Genomic DNA, 23152 nt, shown 5'->3' with positions numbered 1-23152 from the left:
ATCGAATTGCCCTTGCTCTTCTTTTCAAAAATTAATTGACCATATTTGTGTGCATCTGTTTCTGGGATATCTAACTTCCATTAATCTTTGTCTGTCCTTTAGCCAATACCATGTTGCCTTGAGTTCTATAATTTTATAATAAGTTTTGAATTTGATAGTGTGAGTCCTCCAACTTTGTTCTTCTTAGTATTGTTTTAGCTATTCTGGTTCCTTTGCATTTTAATATATATTTTATAACCTGTTGATGTTTACAGAAAGCTTGCTAGAATTTTGGTTAGGATTGTGTTGTGTCTATAGATCAAATTGTGAAGAAGTCACATCTTAACAATACTTAGTTTTTGATTCCATGAACACAATATAATCTTAATGCATTTTTCAGCATATAGATCCTGTACATACTGGATTTATACTCAAGTATAAATTGTTTTTTGTTTTTGTTTTGGGACATGTGCTATTTGAAATGGTATATTCAGTAGTTCATTGCTGGTATATGAAAATAAAATTGGCTTCTGTATATTTACCTTTATCTTATGACTATTCTAAATTTACTTATTAGTTCTAGGAGCTTTGTTAGGGGGTAGATTCTTTGGGATTCTCTGCATGAATAACATGTCACCTACAAATATGGACAGTTTTAATTATTTCTTTCTAATCTGCGTGCCTTAATTTTTTTTTTCCTTATTGTAATGTCTAGGACTTGTGCTATGATGTTGAATAGGAGTGGTGAGAGAGGACATAGTTGATCTTAGAGAGTGTATTAGTTTTCTATTGCTGCATGTCATAAATTACCACAGACTTTAACTTAAACACCACAAATTTATTATCTTCCATTTCTCTAAGATCAAAGGCCTTCATTGGGTCTCACTGGGCTAAAATGAAGGTGTCAGCAGGACTGTATCCCTTCCTGGAAAATGTGTTTCTTTGCCGATTCTGGCCTCTAGAGGCCACCCACATTTTTTGCCTCATGGCCTCCTTTCTCCATCTTCAACATAGTGTATCTCTTTCTGTCTTCCTTCTGTAGTCACATGTTCTTCTGCTTTCCTCTTCTACTTTTAAGAATGCTTGTGGTTTAATAGGCCCACCCAGGTAACCCAGGATAATTTTCCTATTTTAAAGTCAGCTGATTAACAACCTTAATTCCATCTACAACCTAATTCCCCTTTGCCTTATAAGGTAACATATTCAGACTGCAGAGATTAGTACATGGACACCTTTGGGGGACCTTAAATAATGTAATTTCTGTAGGGTCTCTGCAACAGCTCTTTATTACATTTTAAAAAGAGCTCTCTTTGATTTCTACTATCTAAGAGTTTTCACCATAAATTGTTGTTTAATCTTGTTAAATGCTTTTCCAGAATCTACTGAGGTGATTATGTCATTTCTATTATTTAGTCTGTTATTAGAGTGAATTACATTCATACTCCAATTTTGAGATATGCATGTATTCCTGGGTTGCCCCTAACTGGTCATGAAGTATCATTTATACATCCTACATTGCTGGATTCAATTTGTTAATATTTTCTTGAGGATTTTCACATCTACATTTCTGGCTAATATGGGATTTTAGGTTTTTTTTGTGGTTTTTTTTTTTTTTTGAGACGGAGTTTCGCTCTTGTTACCCAGGCTGGAGGGCAATGGTGCGATCTCAGCTCACCGCAACCTCCGCCTCCTGGGTTCAGGCAATTCTCCTGTCTCAGCCTCCTGAGTAGCTGGGATTACAGGCACGCGCCACCATGCCCAGCTAATTTTTTGTATTTTTAGTAGAGACGGGGTTTCACCATGTTGACCAGGATGGTCTCGATCTCTTGACCTCGTGATCCACCGGCCTCAGCCTCCCAAAGTGCTGGGATTACAGGCGTGAGCCACCGCGCCCGGCCGGGATTTTAGTTTCTTTGTCATGAGTTTGTTATTAGGGTAATGCTGACCTCATAAATGAGGTGGAACTGTTCCCTTCTCTTTTTCTGGAAGAGATGGTAATATTTATATTACTTAAGCCTTACATGGTTGGTAGAATTTGCCAGTGAAACCACATAGGCCTGGAGTTTTCTATTTTGGGAAGTTTTTTTAATGGCTATGGGATCATTCAGACTTATTTTTTTTTTCAGTGAGTTTTGGAAGTTTGTGTTTTTAAGGCATTGGTCCGGCTGGGCGCAGTGGCTCAAGCCTGTAATCCCAGCACTTTGGGAGGCTGAGGCGGGTGGATCACGAGGTCAAGAGATCAAGACCATCCTGGTCAACATGGTGAAATTCACCCCGTCTCTACTAATACAAAAAATTAGCTGGGCATGGTGGCGCGTGCCTGTAATCCCAGCTACTCAGGAGGCTGAGACAGGAGAATTGCCTGAACCCAGGAGGCGGAGGTTGCGGTGAGCCGAGATCGCGCCATTGCACTCCAGCCTGGGTAACAAGAGCGAAACTCCGTCTCAAAAAAAAAAAAAAATTGGTCCATTTCTTCGAAGTTATCAAATTCATGGCCATAGAGTTATTTGTAGTGTTAGTTTATTATTATTTTACTGTATGGGATGTCATTAGGGATGTCCTCTCCTTCATTCCTAATATTGACAATTGTTGTCTTTTTTCTCTGTCTATTCACCACGACCACCCACCCTCCTTTTTAGTCTGACTAAAGGCTTATCAACTTTGTTGATTGTTTTTGAGCAACCAAAATTCTTAAGTTTTATTGGTTTTCTCCTTACGATTATATTGATTTCTACTCTGATCTTTATTATTTTCTTCTGCTTGCTTTGGTTTTTAATTATTTTTTTCTACTTTCTTTTTTTATTAACTGTAAATTTTTTACTATTTTTTTTTTCTTTGAGATGGAGTTTCGCTCTTGTTACCCAGGCTGGAGTGCAATGGCGCGATCTCGGTTCACCGCAACCTCCACCTCCTGGGTTCAGGCAATTCTCCTGCCTCAGCCTCCTGAGTAGCTGGGATTACAGGCACACGCCACCATGCCCAGCTAATTTTTTTGTATCTTTAGTAGAGACGGGGTTTCACCATTTTGACCAGGATGGTCTCGATCTCTTGACCTCATGATCCACCCGCCTCGGCCTTCCAAAGTGCTGGGATTACAGGCGTGAGCCACCGCGCCCGGCCAATTTTTTACTATTAAAATGTACCTTTGTCTTATTTCATGTTCTAAAACAACATCTGCACATATCTAGTTTCTTAAGACGATAGCACATATCTAGTTTCTTAAGACGATAGTTGGATGAGAGTTTTGCAAACCTTCTGTAAAGGGCCAAATAGTAATTATTTTAGGTTTTGCAGACCAAATGATCTCTGTCACAACTTAACTCTGCCATTGTAGTACCAAAACAGCCATGGATGATACATAAACAAATGAGCATGGCTGTGTTCCAGTAAAACTTTATTTACAAAACAAGCAGGGATAATTGATTTAAGAACTTTTTTTTCTAACGTAAGTATTTAAGGCTGTAGATTTCCATTTTAGCATTGGTTTAGTTGTGTCCCACAAATTTTGGTTTGTCATATTTTTATTTGCATTCAGTTTAAAATATTTTTTATTTCCTTTGAGACTTCCTTTTTGACCTACAGATTTAGAAATGTTTAATATTGAATTTCCAAATAATTGAGGATCTTCCCAGGTGTTTTATGGCCCAAGAACATACTTTATATTATTTTTATTTTACTAAATTTTACTCTATGGGATGTCAGTGGGGATGTCCCCTCTTTCATTCTTAATATTGACCATTGCTGTCTTTTCTCTCTCTGTTAAATTAGCAAATATCATATCAATGTCAAATAGGTATACTTGATTATGTCATTCAGGTGTACTATATTATTTTTTATATTCTACTTAATCTATCATGTCTGAGAGTCCACTCAGTCTATCATCACTGATAGGAGATTGTGTTAAGATATTAAGCTCTTTGTCCATTTCTCCTTTCAGTTCTATTAGCTTTTGCCTCATACATGAGAATTAAGTTTTCTATTTAGAATTATGTCTTAGAAGATAGACACATTGAGAATTATGTTTTCCATTTAGAATTATGTCTTTTTAGACGATAGACCTCTTTATTATGTAATGTCTTTTTTTATCCTTTTAATTGTAAAAATTAAAATTTACCATCTTAATCAGTTTTAAATATACAGTTCAGTAGTGTTAAGTATATTCACATTGTGGTACAGCAGATTTCCAGAACTTGTTTATCTTGCAAAACTGAAACTCTATACCCATTTAACAACAACTCCCCATTTCCTCATTCCCCGAGTCCCTGGCAGTGACCAATCCAAGTCCTATTTCTATGAATTTGATTGACTTTAGATGCCTCTTAAGAGAAATTACACAGTATTTGTCTTTTTGGGACTAGCTTGTGTCAGCATCATGCCCTCAAGGTTCATCTCTGTTTGAGCATGCAGTGGGCCTTCCTAAGGCTGAATAATACTAATGTTGCATTGTATGTATATATACCACATTTTGCTTATCCATTCATCTGCTGATGGACATTTGGGCTGCTTCCACCTCTTGGCTATTGTGAATAATGCTGCAATGAACATGGGTGTACAGGTATCTCTTTGAGACCCTGTTTTCAATTCTTTTGTTGTAGCAAAAAGTGGGATTGCTGAATCATATGGTAAATTTTGTTTTTAATTTTTTGAGAAACCTCCATCCCATTTCCATGGCAGCTGCACCATTTTACATTCCCACCAACAGTATACAAGAGTTCGTTTCCTCACATCCTCATCAACAACTAGCGTTTTCTGGTGGTTGTGGTGGTTTTTGATAGTGGCCATCCTAATGATTATGAGGTGTTATCTATGGTTTTGATTTGCATTTCCGTAATGATTAATGATGAATCATGTTGAGTATCTTTTTATAGGCCATTTATGTATCTCTGGAGAAATGTCTGTTCAAGTCCCTATGCCCATTTTTTAAATTGGGTTATTTTGTTGTTGAGTTCAAAAGTTCTTTATATATTCTAGGTCTTTTTTTTTTCTTTTTTTTTTTTTTTTACCCTTTCTTTTGAGACAGCATCTTGCTGTCTCCCAGGCTGTAGGGTAATGGCATGATCATGGCTCACTTCAGCCTCGACCTCCTGGTCTCCAGCCTCAGCTTCCTGAGTAGCTGAGACTACAGTCATGCACTACGCAACTAATTTTTAATTGAGACAGGGTCTTGGTTTGTCACCCAGGCTGGAATGCAGGTAGCAGGATCATGGCTTACTGCAACTTTGACCTCCTGGGCTCAAGCAGTCCTCCCGCCTCAGCTTCCTGAGTAGCTGAGACGACAGGCATGTGCCACCACACCTGGCTAAATTTCAAAATATTTTTGGTAGAGACAGGGTCTCACTATATTTCCCAGGCTGGTCTTGAACACACGGGTTCAAGAGATCCTCCCTCCTCAGCCTTCCAAAGTGCGGGGATTATAGGCGTGAGCCATACACCTTGCCTATTCTAGATCTTAACCCCATATAGCAGATATATGATTTGCAAATATTTCCTCACGTTCTGTAGGTTGTGTTTTCACTATTTATTGTGTCTTTTGATGTGCAGAAGTTTTTTAGTTTGATATAGTCCTGCTTGTCTATTTTGCTTTTGTTACCTTTGCTTTTGGTGGTGTATTTAAGACATCACTACCAAACCCAATATCAGAAAGTGTTTTCTTCTAGAAGTTTTATAGTTTTAAGTCTTACATTTAGGTCTTTGATCTACTTTGAGTTAATATTTGTGTATGGTATAAGGTGAGGTCCAACCTCATTCTTTTGCATGGTAGATATCCAGGTTTCCCAGCACCATTTGTTGAGGAGACTGTTGTGTTAGATGTTTTTAAATGCCCTAAAATGATTAGTTTGTGAGATTTTCTATTTAAAGGATTGTTACACATTGAAATTTAGCTTTAATATTTTCTTATTGATATGGATAGAATTTCAAGTTTTGCCGGAATTATGCAGAATATTTTAACAGCGAGAGGTAATTTTTAAGTGGTCAGTTAGGTCTTTATGGAGTTTTTTTTTTTTTTTTTTTTTTTCTCAAATCAACCTATGATATGTTAAGTTGTTTGGGGTTTTTTATTTTTGTTTAGTTTTCTTGTTGTTGTTGTTGTTGTTGTTGTTTTTGAGACAGTCTCGTTCTGTCACCAGGTGCCAGGCTGGAGTGCAGTGGCACAATCTTAGCTTACTGCAACCTCCACCTCCTGGGTTCAAGCAATTCTCCTGCCTCAGCCTCCCAAGTAGCTGGGACTACAGGTTCACACCACAACGCCCAGCTAATTTTTGTATTTTTCAGTAAAGACAGGGTTTCACTATGTTGGCCAGGATGGTCTTGTTATCTTGACCTTGTGATCTGCCCGCCTCAGACTCCCAAAGTGCTGGGATTACAGGCGTGAGCCACCAAACCCGGCTATTGTTTTGTTTTTTTGAGATGGAGTCTCACTCTTGTCACTCAGGCTGGAGTGCAGTGGCGCAATCTCAGCTCGCTGCAGCCTCTGCCTCTCAGGTTCAAGCGATTCCCATGGCTCAGCCTTCTGAGTAGCTGGGACTACAGGCGTGCACCACCACAACCAGCTAATTTTTGTGTCTTAGTAGAGACAGGGTTTCACCAAGTTGGCCAGGCTGGTCTCAAAGTCCTGACCTCAGGTGATCCTCCCTCCTCGGCCTCTGAAAGTGCTGGGATTACAGGCGTGAGCCACCGCTCCTGGTCAGATTAAAATTTAATATAAGGTAATTTCCAAGTCATTCTGTGTATCTTTTCCAAAGCCTAATGTATACTAAAATGTTTGTTGCTATGAGCTATTTCTTTTTCTTTAAGAAAAAAAAAAAGTACTCTAATCCAAAACAAATATGTGGAAATCATGTGCATAATTTTTCCCTTCTTTTGCTTGTAGGGAAGCAGCTCGAGAGTGTCGTAGAAAGAAGAAAGAATACGTGAAATGTTTAGAAAACAGAGTGGCAGTGCTTGAAAATCAAAACAAGACATTGATTGAGGAGCTAAAAGCACTTAAGGACCTTTACTGCCACAAATCAGATTAATTTGGGATTTAAATTTTCACCTGTTTAGGTGGAAAATGGACTGGCTGGGCCACAACCTGAAAGACAAAATAAACATTTTATTTTCTAAACATTTCTTTTTTTCTATGCGCAAAACTGCCTGAAAGCAACTACAGAATTTCATTCATTTGTGCTTTTGCATTAAACTGTGAATGTTCAACACCTGCCTCCACTTCTCCCCTCAAGAAATTTTCAGCACCAGGAATCATGAAGAGACTTCTGCTTTTCAACCCCTACCCTCCTCAAGAAGTAATAATGTGTTTACTTGTAAATTGATGGGAGAAATGAGGAAAAGAAAATCTTTCTAAAAATGATTTCAAGGCTTGCGCTGAGCTCCTTGATTGCCTTAGGGACAGAATTACCCCAGCCTCTTGAGCTGAAGTAATGTGTGGGCCACATGCAGAAAGTAAGTAAGGTGCAATGAAGAATTATTGATTGCCAAATTGACATGTTTTCACATTCTCATTGTGAATTATGTAAAATTGTTAAGAGTCATACCCTCTAGAAAAGAACTTCAGTAGGGTATTGAAGGAATTAGAAATGAATTCGGAGTGCTTTCTATGTATGTTCTCTTCTTCAATACTGAAAATTTGTCCTTGGTTCTTAAAAGCATTCTGTACTAATACAGCTCTTCCATAGGGCAGTTGTTGCTTCTTAATTCAGTTTTGTATGTGTTCAACATTTTTGAATACATTAAAAGAAGTAACCAACTGAATGAAAAATCATGGTATTTGAATTTTAAATTAAATCAAAATAAATAAAAGTACAAAGCATATTTTAGTTAGTACTAAATTCTTAGTAAAATGCTGATCAGTAAACCAATCCCTTGAGTTATACAAGATGTTTAAATAAATGTTTTTGTCCTCAACTTCAAAAATATTTATATTGTCACTCATTTACATAAAAAGGTATTTCTAATTTACTGTTGCCCTTTGCACTTACATTATACCACCACCAAGAAAGCCTTCAAGATGTCAAATAAAGCAAAGTGATATATATTTGTTTATGAAGTGTTACATGTTGTAGAAAAATACTGATTTTAAATCTTTTCCATATTAACATAATTTAACAGAATCTCTAGTGAATTTTTTAAATGAAAAGTTGTAAGGATATAAAAAGTACAGTATTAGATGTGCACAAGGAAAGTTATTTTCAGACATTTGAATGACTGCTGTACTGCAATATTTGGATTGTCATTCTTACAAAACATTTTTTTGTTCTCTTGTAAAAAGAGGAGTTATTAATTCTGCTTTAGCTTTCCAATATGCTGTATAGCCTTTGTCATTTTAATTCTTGATTAAAACAGTCTGTTTTTGTGTATATCATACATTGTTTTCAATACCACTTTTAATTATTGCTAATTTTATTCACTAAGCTTGATAAATCTAACACTCTTTAAAAGAAAAATAAGACTAAGGTGGATTTTTAAAATTGGATACTGACATAATGTTAGATTATAATTTGTCATTTGGGGCCGGGCGCAGTGACTTACCCCTGTAATCCCAGCACTTTGGGAGACCAAGGTGGGCGGATCTCCTGAGGTCAGGAGTTCAAGACCAGCCTTACCAACATGGTGAAACCCCGTCTCTACTAAAAATAAGGAAAATAGCTGGGTGTGGTGGCGGGCACCTGTAATCCCAGCTACTTGGGAGGCTGAGGCAGGAGAATTGCTTTAACCCGGGAGGCGGAGGTTGCAGTCAGTAGAGATAGCGCCACTGCACTCCTGCCTGGATGACGAGAGTCACCAGAAAAATAAAATTTTTTTTTTAAAAAGTTCTCATTTGGGAAGGAAATTCTTACTTTTGAAAAAGAGTGAAGACACTTAGAGAGCTAATGTTTTATATTTAGTCATGGGTTATTTTAAAAAGTTAAGCTTGTTTAACAACAAAATACGAAGATTTAAGTGTTAATTGCTGGGTCCATTTTAAAAAGAAAAATTTTAATATTTGTAAATGGTATATTTTTGTTTGTAACAAAGCATTGTCTTTTTTCAAGGATGAACAGTTTATGAAGGAGCATCATTCTAAGAATTGAGTGATGTAGTCTTATGTTTGGACAATTCACCAAATTCTCAAGAAGGCTTTCAAACAACTATAAAGTTTGATGTTTGTCCTGCTGAGCTAAAAATTTCATAAAAATTGTTTGTGTAACAGCATAGATATGTCATTTTTTAAAACTGATTTAACAGAAATCAAAGTCACAATTATGTTCACAAATTGGAATTATTTCTTATTGAGTCAAAATGTCTGATTGAACATTTTGAATGTTGTAAGTGTCATAAATGAAAAATTGCCTGGTGTTTAGCAGTTTGTATTCTCTAAAGCTGTTTTTCAAAAGTTGAGGCTTTCTACTTATTGGGAAGTTGGTGGTCCTCTTAGTCCCTGATCAATGAAGGCAATCACATTCATATGAGCTGGATGGATTTATAAGTTATAAAGACCTTGTCTTTCATACCTTGAGGATGATTGCACTGGTTTGAAGTCAGTTACTTAATTATGAGTAATTAAGGTGAGGTGAGAATTGTATCCATTGCTACATCTGTTTTAGACACTTGGTGAGACTTGAAGATTTCAGTTTATAAAGATAAAAATCAAGCATCTTTTGTGCAAGTTTTTTTCTTTTTTTAATGCAAGAATGGTGGGGAGGTGTTTGTAAGCATGAAATTTTGAGAATCTTTATTAAGAAAATGACATAATTTTTAAAAATCTTGAGGCCAAGAACATATGTGGCCACATTAGCAGTAATAAATGTTTTTCTCTTCATATTGGCCAAAAGGGAATAAAAATGTCATCATAGGAATTTGTACATATGCTACTGATTTGCCTAGAAAATAGCAAGTTTGGTATTGCTCACTTTGCAAATATAGGGCCATGTGGCACTTTTATCTATAGAACAGATTAACTCTAATAAAAATGAAGTGGGGAGGGGTTTATTTTTGATATATTACTCTTATGAGTTTTCAAGCTTTGATAGTGTTTAACTGAAAAGTGGCTTAGAAAGGGCTAGATCCAATGTGTTCATTATTAAACAATTGCTATCAGATACAATTTTAAGTTCATTGTTTTTCAAACTCAAGTACCATATTGGCAACCATAATATTGTCATAGGTGCTCTCTTTGTTTAGATATTCTTGGCGGGGGGGTAGCATTTGTATAATATGTGTGTACATATATATATATATACATACAGTATATAATCTAAAGCTCTGAGAGCTCTTAAGTCAGGAATGCTGAGTATTATAGTATATTGAGGTCAGATGAAATTTTACATTTTTGTGTGTTCTGTTGCATCCCTTCTGGTAGTTTCTATGACTGCATTACTTCAGCACTCACGATTGATTTTATCTTCTAATTTTCTTCCAAGTATTTTATTTTAATTAGTTTTCTTTGGCTTGATACTTTTAAATGTTACTAGTCACTTGAAAGCTTCTCCCCCAAAAAGTATTTGGTTTTTATGCTTTGTCTGTGGCAGCTATAACAGTGGTAAGAACATTTTGAAGATAGCTTTTTAAAGGAACCACTGATTTTTTCAAAAATCATCCTGGGGGAGGAATTTTGGCATTTCATTTGAGCAGGGATTTTGTCAGAAAATGTGTTTTGACGGTAGGTCAGCAGCAGTGCTAGTGTCTGAAAGCACAATACCAGTCAGGCACCCATCCCATCAGATGTCATCTGGCTGAAGTTTATCTCTGTCTCTCAGGACAAATCCCTAATACCTTTTTGACCTTTTGGGATGACAAGTGGAATCATACAAAGGCTTAGGAAGAAACAAGTTTGTTTAAGCCAGGATGCTTTTACTTACTTGAAGTGACTTCAATCTGGATTTCTCTTCATATTTAACAAGTTTTTAATTCTAGGATCAGCGACAGTCAGCTATTAGCATAAATTGGTCTCTGTTTATTTTGAAGATCACGGCTGCTTCATTTTGCAGGATTAAATAGGGCTAATATATCTTAAAGTTAAGATCTTGAATTAAAGTGGGTTTTAGAAATAGTGTTATATACCTTTTTAGTTATTTTCGAGAGGCTTTTTGTTGCCTTTGTAGCACTGAAAGCTGTTGGTATATTTTCCCCCCATGGACCTGATAGAAAAGTTGTATATTTATTTGGATTATATTTACATTCTGTCCTTTGTAAATGTTTGGCGTAACTTGCACTTTTAAAAATGACCCAGTTTGGGTATTAGCAACTTAAGAAATTCCCTCATCAAGTAATTCTCAACTTTTTAGTCTTCTCCTGTCTTCAAATCATGTGACTTTTTAAATGGAAGTTTTTTATTGATTAAAATATTTTAGCACCTAAAAGCTAGCCTTAAAAACAGCTGTAAAAGAAAAACATAAGGAAATTAGATATGACTAGCCCAGTTAATTAAAAGACAGGCTCAAACCTTGTTTTATTCTTTTTCATCTTGGATAAAGATTGAAGGAAAAATAAGTGAATAATACTTATTTTCAATTTTTAATGAAACTTTATCCTCATCACAACATTAATACTGTATAGAGTATGCCAAAATATCCATTAATTTGTCTAGAATAGTAAAATACTTTAAAGCCATTGTCTTCAGAGACCACATGTAATAACCATAAATTATTTTCATTTTTAATGGCTTTGTTAACATCAAGGAAATGCCTAAATTTGACTGATTTCAGATGAGGAAGGAGAATGTGTGGATAAATTAAGCCTGTAGGTGAAGAGTTGTGAGATAAATTTGTTCACTCAGTTGTACAAAGCACAACTAGAACTTTTTGTTGGGTGGCTTACACACATCTTGAATATTTTAAATGTAATAATGTTGACTTTAAAGTTGACTACACAGTCACTATATATACTAGGAACTGGTTTCCTTGACATTCTAGAATCAATGGCTAGGAGAGGCATTAATCTTTGAGGGGCTGAACATATCATGAAGCTGAGTCAGTATGGAAAATTGTCATATAAACAGGGTGCTGAAGTTCCATCTGTCTCATCTGCTTATGATAAGTTCTTACTGATTAGTGAATGTAGCTTAAGCCTTTGTATGTGTCCTCAGGGGGCAGACTGACTTTAAGAGGGACCAGATAACGTTTGAATGGAGGGATTATATTTCAGGTGTTTTAGCTTGAAATTTATTTTTTAAAAAAAGAAAAACTTTAAAAATATATAAATAAAATAGAACAAAGCCGGTGATGCAAGTTGATATTATAAACGGGCAGTTTTAGCACATAAAGAAAATACTGACCTGTCTGCATTCTGGTACGGTGGGTACAGGTCCCAGCTGGGTATGACATAATACATTTTTAATTATTCTCACCAGCAAGTAAAAGAAAAAATGAACAATCTTCTGGAAATGTCTGTGAAAAGGATCAAAGAGTAGGATATTCACATTTGACCTAACATTACTTGCCTATAGAGGTATGGCATTTCCAAGCTTTTGTCTGAGGAGCATCTCGGAGATATGAGAGCAATTCTGAGATAGTTTAAAAATTAGTAGGGAAGGAAGAAAATCCCTGCAAATAATGATCTTATGTTTGTTGGCCAAGTGAAATGGTCTATCATTGTGTTTGGGAGGTTTTATTTTCTTATGTTTTTTAAATTGAATTGGTAAATGCTTTATAGATGTATTTTTATCCAAGTGCCACTCCAATTTGTGTATGTAATAAAATTATTTATATTAAAAGTGGGAAATAATTTGTCAACTTTGTTTGAGTATAGATTTATTAGGGGTGGCAAAGAAGAGTGCTAGTTAGCAGTTTTCCATGTAAAATTGTCCTAGACTGATTTGTCCACTTGTCAGTTGTTAACTCCCCCACTCCCCGAAAAAGGAATTATTTCTAACCCAGATGTATCACTTAAAACTTTTTGGAAACAAAATAATCAGGGAAGTTCCTAGAGAGAAAGGTGTTTGGCTTTTTGGTTTTTCCTTAAGGATTGGGGTAAAGAATATTTCCCCCAAAACCGTCAGCACAAAACAGGGTATTGATTTTTAACTCTGATGTTTCTATTGGAGTTGAATACTAAATAAATAACTATAATGAGGGAAATACATTTCTAATAAAATTCTCTACATTCTAGAAACATCCCTGTTTTAATTTTTTTACCTAAATCTTTTTGTGCTTTATGTGTAAAGAAAAAAATGTACTGAGTTACAATTCATTTTATTAACACTATGTACATAATAGCTGCTTTGTGTTCAGAATGGTAGCAGTTGCTTTGTATATTAAAGTGATCCTTGTGAATTTGTGAAATATTGTCATAAAGTGCTTTTTCTTACTGTAATCTTTGTGGTATCAACTGTCATAATGCTCTTTTTACACAAACATTTATGTGCAGCCACATAAACATGCTTTTCAAAACTCTGCAAGTCTCTTTTTTGGGGATGGGATCTCTATTTTGTTGGGGTTTCTTGCTAGTAGTGTCAAGCCATGTTTTATTGGACTTGGGTTTATTAATTTTGTTAAATAAGCGAAAGTTAAAATATATCACAAGCTTGTGTTTGAAGTCAAAAAACTGTAATTCAGACAAAAAGAACATATCTTCAGTTACTGCGTCCCTAATTTTCAGGACAAGACCTATTTTTCAGTAAGATTGAACGAGTGCCTGTTTGTGGATTTGTAGATGTTACTGTCCAGATGACAAATGGAGACATCATATGACCAGCTGTCTCTGATGTCATAAAACACACATGTTCACTGAAAGGACAATAAGAATATGTATACCTTCTCAGGTCCCCTTGCAGTTCTAAAACTCTATGATCATAAAAATTGGAAGGAATGGGGAGGGGATGTGGTGAATCTTTGCTTAAGATAGAAGAATAAAAATTACTATTAACTTCTGAAATAAGTTCTGAGACATCTGAAAATAAGCAGCTGCATTATTTGTATGTTTTTTCTTTACTGCCAAGATATGTTCAAGCCTGCTATGCCCGTACCATTGTATTAGAATAATGAATTTCATTTCTACAAAGATGATTACATAATTCACTGTACAAAATGAGACATTTTTGAGAGTGACATTAATTACAAGCCGGGGGGGGGGTGTCAGTAGGATTGTTCTGAGCAAATAAGAATCTGAAGTCACCCTGTCACATTCACATGCTTGGACCTTCCGGTAAAGATTGCCCATCTTCTCTTGTCACTTGACCAGACACTGAAGTGACAAGACCATCCTCGAGAAGTCACATCCAAAGATAAAATTCTGACGCATTTTTAGTTTTAGTGCTCACTTCTCCAGTGAATTCTAGACATACATACGTCATTTACACTCAGGTTGCAAAACACAGGCCCAAGACAAAACTCTTCCTTCAGCTAGTTTTTGCATCTCATAAGTGGTGCCGCTATCCATCCGTTAAATTGTTTAGGGCAAACCCAGAAAAGCAGTACCTTAATTAAGATGCAATTCACATTAAAAAATTAACTTTTTAAGTGAACAGTTAAGTAGCAGTACATCCACAATGGTGAACAACCACCACTTCTACCTAGTTCCAAAACATTCTCATCACTCCAACATAAAGCCCCATACTCATTAGGCAGTTACTCTCCATTTTCTCCTCCCCCGTGTCCCCTGGCAACCATCAATCTGCTTCCTGTTTCTGTGGATTGACATCTGGATATTTCTGTGAGAATCATACAATATGTGTATTACTTTTTTGGTCTAGCTTCTTTAACATCTTGTTGAGGTTCATCCATTGTAGCTTGTTATCAGTACTTCATTCCTTTTTATAGCTAAGTAATAATACTCCCTTGTAAGTATATACCTCAAGTTTATCCATTCATCCAGTTGAGTTGTTTCTAGTTTGGCTAATGTTCATAGTGCTGTTATGAACATTCCTGTACAAGTATTTGAGTCCCTGTTTTGATATTTGGGTTATAAGCCTGAGAGTGGAGTTGCTGGGTCATACTGAAATTTTACATTTAACTTTTTGAGGACTGTCCAACTTTCCCTCAGCAGCTGTACCATTTTGCCTTCCACCATTGATATATGAGGGTTCTAGTTTCCCCACACCTTCACCAACACTTATTTTGCCATTTAAAAAATTACAGCCATCCTCATGGGTGTGGCCTCTCTTTGAGGTTTTCATTTGCATTTCCCTGATTACTGATATGGAGCATCTTTTCTTGTGTTTGGTCACCTGCATATCTTTGGAGAAATGTCTGTTCAAGTCCTTTACTCACTGAATTTTTGTTGTTGGATTCTGAGTTCCTTGTAAATTCTGGCTACTAGGTCCTTATATATTTTCTCCTATAAGTTTTTGTTTTCTTGATAACGTCCTCATTTTCAAACTTACTTTATGTAATATGTACACTTGTAAAAACAAAAATCATGCAAAAGGGCAAACTGTTAAAAATCAGTTTTCTGTGTTTTTAGTGACAATCTGTGCATATATATACAAATATAATGTATGTTCTCCCTCTCTCTTTTTTAGCTACAAACAGTGGTTTATAAACTGCTGCCATTGTACAGATACAGTTTAACCAGTACCCTTGTTGGGGGATATTTTGGTTGTTTGAAACTTTTGACTGTTACAGATATAAACAGGTTGGTAACTAGGTCTGCACACCTTGTATCTCCAGGATACTGAGAAGTAAAAGTTGTTTCTGAATTATGGTTTTCTTCATATTTAGAGATTGTTTCCTAATTATTATTAGGTATCTGCTAAACAATTTTTATCAACTTAATGTTGATTAGTATTTTTATGTCAAACTTTACAGTCTATGCAATTTTTTCGGGAAGGAAAATTAGAAGTGGCACAAACAGACTTACATAAGGTTGTGAAGTAGGTAGGTTTTTCTTTTATCATCTGTTAACACTGTTTTCTCTTCTAATCTCATCCTCAGAAGCAACTGTTCTCAGCAACGAAACAAGTTTTCAATATGCCATCTTGTCTAGCATTATTAAATTTTTAACCCTTCTCTGGTTGTAGAAGTAAAGGTGTAACATGCTTTTAAAGCAGAAAGAGCTAACAAATCCTCAAGTTGGGCCGGGCGAGCATTTTGGGAGGCCGAGGCAGTTGGATCACCTGAGGTCGAGTTTGAGACCAGCCTGACCAACCTGGTGAAACCCCATCAAGGCTGAGGCAGGAGAATCGCTTGAACCCAAGAGGCGGAGGTTGCAGTGAGCCGAGATTGCCCCATTGCACTCCAGAGCCTAGGCAACAAAGCAAGACTCCAGCTCAAAAAACAACAACAAAAAAATCCTTAAGTTTTAAGGTAAAACAGAGCTAAGGACTGTCCGGTGTTGTGCTGTTCATGTCAGTGCTAAGACAACACAAGTCTCCAGCTTCCCAGAGCAGGGTTCTCGACACAAACTACACTTACTGACCACGTTTGTGTTAAAGACCTTGAGAAGGCTGCTTTTCTCTAGGTAGAGCTTCTGGGGAGCAGGGAGGTTATGACTGTTCCTCTAACACTAAAAAAAATTGTAAGTCTGTTTTACCAACTATTAAGTGAAGCCCTATATGTAGGGCCACTTAACGGTACTGGGTACATTATACCGTGATTTTTTTAAGTACTTTAAAATTTTATTTGTGTTAAAGAATTGGCAGTAAATGCTTCCCATAAACAGCAATTAAATGGTATTGATTATTGGAGGTGAATCTTTTACATTAATTTATGGTAATTTTGTTATTCAGAGTATGTCTGGATACTTTAATATCCCTGAGAATTTATTTCTCCCATACTTTGGGCAAGGAGAAATGAAGCACATAAATTAGGTATATGGTAACTCATCTGTAAAGAAATATGTATTTTTCATAAGTCAGTGTGAGCTCCCTTTATGAACAGGGCACCATGTTACCACTTGAAATATAGAATGTAAGGCCGAGGCAGGTGGATCACTTCAGGTCAGGAGTTCGAGACCAGCCTGGCCAACATGATAAAACCCCATCTCTACTAAAAATATAGAAAATTAGCCGGGCATGGTGGTGGGCACCTGTAATCCCAGCTACTCAGGAGGCTGAGGCAGGAGGATCACTTGAACCCAGGAGGTGGAGATTGTAGTGAGCCGAAATCACGCCACTGCACTCCACTCTAGCCTGGGCAACAAGAGCAAAACTCCATCTTTAAAAAAATATATATGTATATATACACACAGAGGGAGAGAGCGAGAAAGAATATAAGCTATCATCCTTGCCTTTTAGGAGCATAATTGTATTTGCTAAAACATTCCAAATAATGTTGTTATTCTGCCCTGAGTTTGCAATCTAGTGTTCAGTTAACAGATAAAAGCATTTTGATCAACTACTATTTGAAGATGGTATCCAGGCCATCTACTGTGAACTAAAGCAAGCTACACTTAAGTGATAATCTACTTGGAAACAGCATTTATAGTGGAATTCCAAGAACCTGGTGTCATACACATATTTTAACATAGCATCTTGGCAGCAGTATTTGATATTAATTGGGGGAAAAGTTAGGGATACCCATGGGATTTCTTAACTGCATAACTGTTTAAAGAAATTGGGCAATGTGAGTGAGAATCAAGACTTAGTAAAATAGGTTTGGATTAGGTTTCTATTAACTTGAGGACAAAACAAGGACACTTAAAATGTACATTTATGGAATAAAATAAGTAAAAAAATACGGCCCAACTTCACTGACAATGGTAGTGGACACTGTGGTGTACTGCCCAGATATGCAGGTGCTCTTTCTCCTCTCTCTCTCTCTCGCACACACACACACACACACACACACACACACACACACCCCACACACCTGAAACACTCATTTCTCCAGCTTCTGGGAATGTTGGTGGCTGATGCTCCCAGTTGAGTCCCTCTTAATATTGTCTTCAGCCTTAGACCCTTGTATCCACTAGTCCACACAAGGTCATAAAGGCCCATCACCCTACCTCAATATGGCCTAAGCGCAGGACCATCTCGACTCTAAAGCATTAGCTGAGGACTTTCCCCAGCTACATCCTAGCCCAATTTCTTCCTCTTTCCCAGTCTCTCTGCTTTCCAAGATCAGAATATTAATCTTGGAAAAAGTTTTCCCATTTAAACCTTTCACACCATAATCTCAATCTCCTAAGTCTACTTCCCCAAGGAACCAGACCTGCAACAACATTCTAAACCCAAAGCCAGGAAAATTACTTGGACAACCCAACTATTTCTGCTGATTGTTTTTTTCTTGTGCTTCTAATTAGGGCAAGGGAAAAAACTACCTTCGACCTATTCTATAGGGCAAGGGAAAAAACTACCTTCGACCTATTCTAATTCTTAATGTTTTATGAAAACGGAAAACATAACCCAAGAACAGCTTACCTCATTTGGTAGAACATCCAGGCATATTGTTGAAGCTCCCCACCTCTATCCCACCCTGCCCCATCCATTTTAATACCTATCTTTAAAGTTAGGGATCTTAAAGAAACTAAACTCTAATTCATATATGCATTTCTAATAACATACCTAAGTGGGACTGGCTTGCCATTATGGTGTTGGTGATACTGCCAGGCTTTATTTTGTTTTAAACAATCTTCCATGTTCATGGTACAGTACTGACATTTTATGGATTCAGTAAGCTATGGATATTTCCATTCCATGTGTATTAGAGTTGTGTTGAACTGGTATATCACAGAATGCTCACAACATTTAATCCATCTTTATTAAAGTAAAATTGCTATTTCAATATATGTAGAAAACAACATACTGGGTGTTTTCACCTCTGAGATAAAGGTTCAAAAGGAAGAAAAGGTCCTGTTTTTAAGATTTTTTAAAAGAAATCTATTAGTTACCAAATACTGTGTTGAGATTATAATATTCTTGCAGTCTAAATTTGTTTAAGCTATTGTTTCAATTTTTGCATTGTAAAAAGAAAAGTCCATGTGTATGTGAGACGTCAAAGTGTATCAGAGATAATCCTAAAACAATATATAATTTAACCCAAAGTCAATGCCCTTTAAATGGAATATATCTTTTTCATTATTTGGTTATGAAATATACAGAAGGTATAGGGGAAGCAAAACTCGAAGAGGCAGAAGCATTCTTGGCCCTCAAGCAGCTTACAGTCTATGGGGAAATACCAACATTGAATGAGCAGCTACAAATACGATACAAAAGGAGCTTACCTCTCATGGAGGGATGAGATTTTAAAGTACTTTAATGACATCCTATGCATTACTAAGAAACAGGGAAAGCTCAGGAAAGAATTACATTGAAACAACATTTGAGGAAGGAAAAGCAGAAAAGGAAAACTATAGCTTTTGACTTGAAATAGACAACCTATTCAAGTCCAAGATTTCAAGTGCTTTCAAAAAGTAACTGAAATCTTATTTGTACTCAATTCCTTTATTTATATATAAAAACCTGAAATTAAGGCAAAATGCATGAAATGAGACCCCAAAAACTCATATCCTACTCAACCAACTAAAAGTTTTTAGGACCTAAATGGGGCAAAACATTTCAACAGCACTAGCAGCTCAAGGAATGTATGTTAAACCTTTTATTTTACATCCAGAAAATTAGAAAACTCGGCTAAACACTGTATATATCAGAAGGTTTTAAAAACAATTTGTATGATTTAATCTTACTAAAGAAAACTTACTCATTTAAAGACATCTTTATACCAGACTTTCATATCATCAGTGGAAACTGTTTAAGAGTAGTATGGAATACAGAAACAGCATAAACCAAAATCTCACACTTAATCCTTTAATGTTAATTGGATTTCAGAGTAAGTAAAGTATGACTAAAAATCACCGCAGTGGGAGGAGGCACTGCTTTGTTTTAAAACCGCACATGTGCTTTGTTGCCTGAGAACCTTGGGGTCAGACTTTTTGTACAGTAAGCCATTTCATTAAATATGGTTAGATTCATAGTCTAAGACCTTAAGTGACACACTCAATGACAATATTCTTATAAATTACAGCCAATTATAAGTCCTCCTTCTGGTTTCTCTTCTGTGCTTCGTAAATATGTACATCTTTTTCAGGATCATAATGAACCTTTCTCACAGTAAATTGCCTCTCCAGCATTGCTAAGAAGTTGTTATCCCGTTCATAGCGAATTCGGCATGCTAAAAGAATCACAGAGTGATTGCTACAGAGATGTTCCAGTGTTTGAAGAAGATCTGTGAATGTTTCTTCTAAATATATGATATCAGCTCCAAGTATCAGGTCAAATTCTCCAGGAGAAAAACTCTCCAGATTCTGTCCCCAAGTCAGCTCCTTAACAACAGTTTTGGACTGGATATGAGGAGGTAAGTTGGCTTGAACGTTTGATTTAAGAAATTCTAATGCTACTTTTCGATCTGTGATAGTCATATGAGCACCTAAAATGCAGGACAAAGAAAAAGTGATGTGCACATCAGTACAACTCTGTTAGGTAGAGAGGGGGTGAATTTAAATGTAAGAGTGTCTCTAAATATTGCATCTGATATGCAGAGTATCAATCATGCCTTTCATGGACAGCTGCAATAAAACAATGACTCATAGCTCCTTTTGCACTAACTACTGGTAAAAATGAATCTTGATTTGGCTCTATGACATACCTGCTATTTGCTAAAATTGTGCCTATAAATTGCAGAACTGGGGCCAGGCGAGGTGGCTCACACCTGTAATCCCAGCACTCTGGGAGGCCAAGGCAGGCAGATCACCTGAGGTCGGGAGTTCGAGACCAGCTGGACAAATATGGAGAAACCCCATCACTACTAAAAATACAAAATTAGCCAGGCGTGGTGGTGCATGCCTGTAATCCCAGCCAGCTACTCGGGAGGCTGAGGCAGAAGACTCGCTTGAACCTGGGAGGCAGAGGTTGCAGTGAGCCAAGATCACACCATTGCACTCCAGGCTGGGCAAAAAGAGTGAAACTCCATCTCAAAAAAAAAAAAATTGCAGAATTGGCTGGGCACGTTGGCTCATGCCTATAATCCCAGCACTTTGGGAGGCCAAGGTGGGTGGATCACCTGAGGTCAGGAGTTGGAAGACCAGCCTGGCCAATGTGTCCAATTAAAAATACAAAATTAGCCGGACGTGGTGGCATGTGCCTATAATCCCAGCTACTCGGAGGCTGAGGCAGGAGAATAGCTTGAACCTGGGAGGCAGAGGCTGCAGTGAGCGGAGATCTTGCCACCACACTCCAGTCTAGGCGACAAGAGCAATAATTCACCTCAAAAAAAAAAATTGCAGAATTAACCAGTGACACAGGCTGATGCTTCTGAATTCTGCCAACAAAGCTGGCCCATACTGTATTCATTAGGTCACTATCTTTAAGCCAGTTGGCCACAGGGTAAAATGGAATCCAAGAATGGAAAATCTGGGAGCAGGCCAGGTGTGGTGACTCATGCCTATAATCCCAGCACTGAGGGAGGGTGAAGTGGGAAGTCCTTGAGCCCAGGAGTTCAAGACCAGCCTGGGCAACACAGGGAGACTCCATCTCTACAAATAATTTTTTTTTTAATTAAGCACAGTGCACACCTGTGGTCCTAGCTACTCAGGAGGCAGAGGTGGGAGATCATGTGAGCCTGGGAGGTCGAGGCTGCAGTGAACTGTTACTGCGCCAATACACTCCAGCCTGGGCAACAGAGCAAGACCTGGTCTCAAAAAAAAAAAAAAAAAAAAATCTGGGAGCAGACTATTATTGCAAAGATGGCAAGATACCAAAAACAGGTAAAGGCTGTTTTGTGAGGTTAAAGTTTAAAAAAGAATCATGGAAGAGATAAACTGGCTACTAAGAAATCCCAGTCCACTTCTCAGGTTGTTATGAAGCAGCCAACATATGTGTTTTTCGTTTATAATTACTAAAAAATTATAAGCTTAAAAATTACTTAACTGTATTACAGTCATATAGGTTAAAATGCTTGTTCTTAATGCTAAGTCTCTATACACAGTGTAGAAAATTAAACTGTTTCTTACGGATTGTTGACAAAAAGATCGATTTTTTTGAACCAACGTAAAAGAAGATCAAACCCTTAAGGTGAAGCAAACACATAAGGTCAGGTCTGATCCGCTTCATCTACGTCGTAGGAAAGATATAATATGTGTAATCCTCTTTCTTTCTGGTCCCAGAAATTCTGATATTTAAAATTATGTTTCCATCTTTCGTAAAATTCTTTCTCATTTCCATCCTCCTTCAGTTTGTAATCTTCATAGGTAATCCCCCACAGGATTCCAGACTAATTGCAGTAAGCACTATTTCAGTGGCAGCTTATATTCAGTGTTTCTTGACACATAAATTAGGCAGTAATTCAATTTGAAATTTACAGTCCTAGTATGAGATACTGATGAAAATGTTCAAGTTGGCCAAGTGCAGTGACTCATGCTTGTAATTCCCACACTTTGGGAGGCCAAGGCGGGTGGATCACAAGGTCAGGAGTTCGAGGCCAGCCTGTCCAATATAGTGAAATCCCATTTCTACTTAAAAAAAAAAATACAAAAATACAAAAATTAGCCAGGCATGGTGGCGCATGCCTGAAGTCCCAGCTACTCAGGAGGCTGCAGCAGGAGAATCGCTTGAACCCGGGAGGTGGAGGTTACAGTGAGCCAAGATCATGCCACTGCACTCCAGCCTGGGCAACAGAATGAGACTTTGTCTCAAAAAAAAAAAATAAAAAGAAAGAGAAAAAAGAAAAGAAAAAGAAAAAGAAAATGCTCAAATTGTTAGATTTTACAAGCCTGGACCTACCACTTTGACCATTCGTTGCTAGACAGTGTGTTACCCAATGGGCAGATTTCAATGATAGTTTTCATGTCTTCTAACAGTAAAAATTGCAGACAGCCAGGCCAAGTGGCTCACACCTGTAATCCCAGCACTTTGGAAGGCCAAGGCAGGAGCATCATTTAAGCCCAGGAGTTCAAGACCTGCCCTGACAACATAGAGAGATCCCATCTCCACAAAAAAATTTTAAAATTAGCCAGGTGTGGTGGCACTATTCAGGAGGCTGAGTTGGGAGGATTGCTAGAGCCCAGGAGGTCAAGGCTGAACTTAAAGAACAACTTACTCAGCACTTAAAGAACAAGTATTTTCACCTACATTCCTGTCATACAATTCAGTAATTGTTAAGCTTTTAATTTTCCAGTGATTACATATGTATTGCCTAAACACATATAGATTGGCTGTTTCATAACAGCCTAAGGAGAGGTGGACTGGAATTTCTTAGCCAATTTCTCTCTTCTATGATTTTTTTTTTAAAGACAGGGTTTTGCTCTTGTTGCCCAGGCTGGAGTGCAA

The 23152-nt window shown here is 37.1% G+C and overlaps 2 protein-coding genes across 10 annotated transcripts in view; one reads left to right on the top strand and one right to left on the bottom strand.

Moving 5' to 3' along the window:
* Window positions 1-13344, top strand: part of CREB1 (cAMP responsive element binding protein 1) — a 77354-nt gene extending 64010 nt beyond the window's left edge. For 3 of the 4 annotated variants that reach the window (XM_012446050.2, XM_012446049.2, XM_012446051.3), the window contains one exon: window positions 6851-13344. In XM_012446050.2, the coding sequence (XP_012301473.1) occupies window positions 6851-6995 (145 nt within the window). In that variant the 3' untranslated portion in view covers window positions 6996-13344. The remainder of the gene's footprint in view (window positions 1-6850) is intronic. The other variant, XR_001106407.3, reaches the window with a different exon arrangement.
* METTL21A (methyltransferase 21A, HSPA lysine) overlaps window positions 1-23152 on the bottom strand; it is a 51170-nt gene that overhangs the window by 12204 nt on the left and 15814 nt on the right. For 3 of the 6 annotated variants that reach the window (XM_012446053.3, XM_064373100.1, XM_012446055.3), the window contains exon 4: window positions 17523-20255. The exons of 2 other annotated variants lie outside the window; for them this stretch is intronic. In XM_012446053.3, coding sequence (XP_012301476.2) covers window positions 19858-20255 — 398 coding nt within the window. In that variant the 3' untranslated portion in view covers window positions 17523-19857. Of the gene's footprint in view, window positions 1-17522; window positions 20256-23152 lie in introns of those variants that run through there. One more of the 6 variants, XM_021667150.2, reaches the window with a different exon arrangement.

This window comes from Aotus nancymaae, unplaced genomic scaffold, assembly GCF_030222135.1.
Source record: "Aotus nancymaae isolate 86718 unplaced genomic scaffold, 86718_ANA_hifiasm-v0.15.2.pri h1tg000008l, whole genome shotgun sequence".
Lineage (NCBI taxonomy): Eukaryota > Metazoa > Chordata > Mammalia > Primates > Aotidae > Aotus > Aotus nancymaae.
Note: the sequence above shows the minus strand (reverse complement) of the source record. Positions and strands in the feature narration are given on the sequence as shown.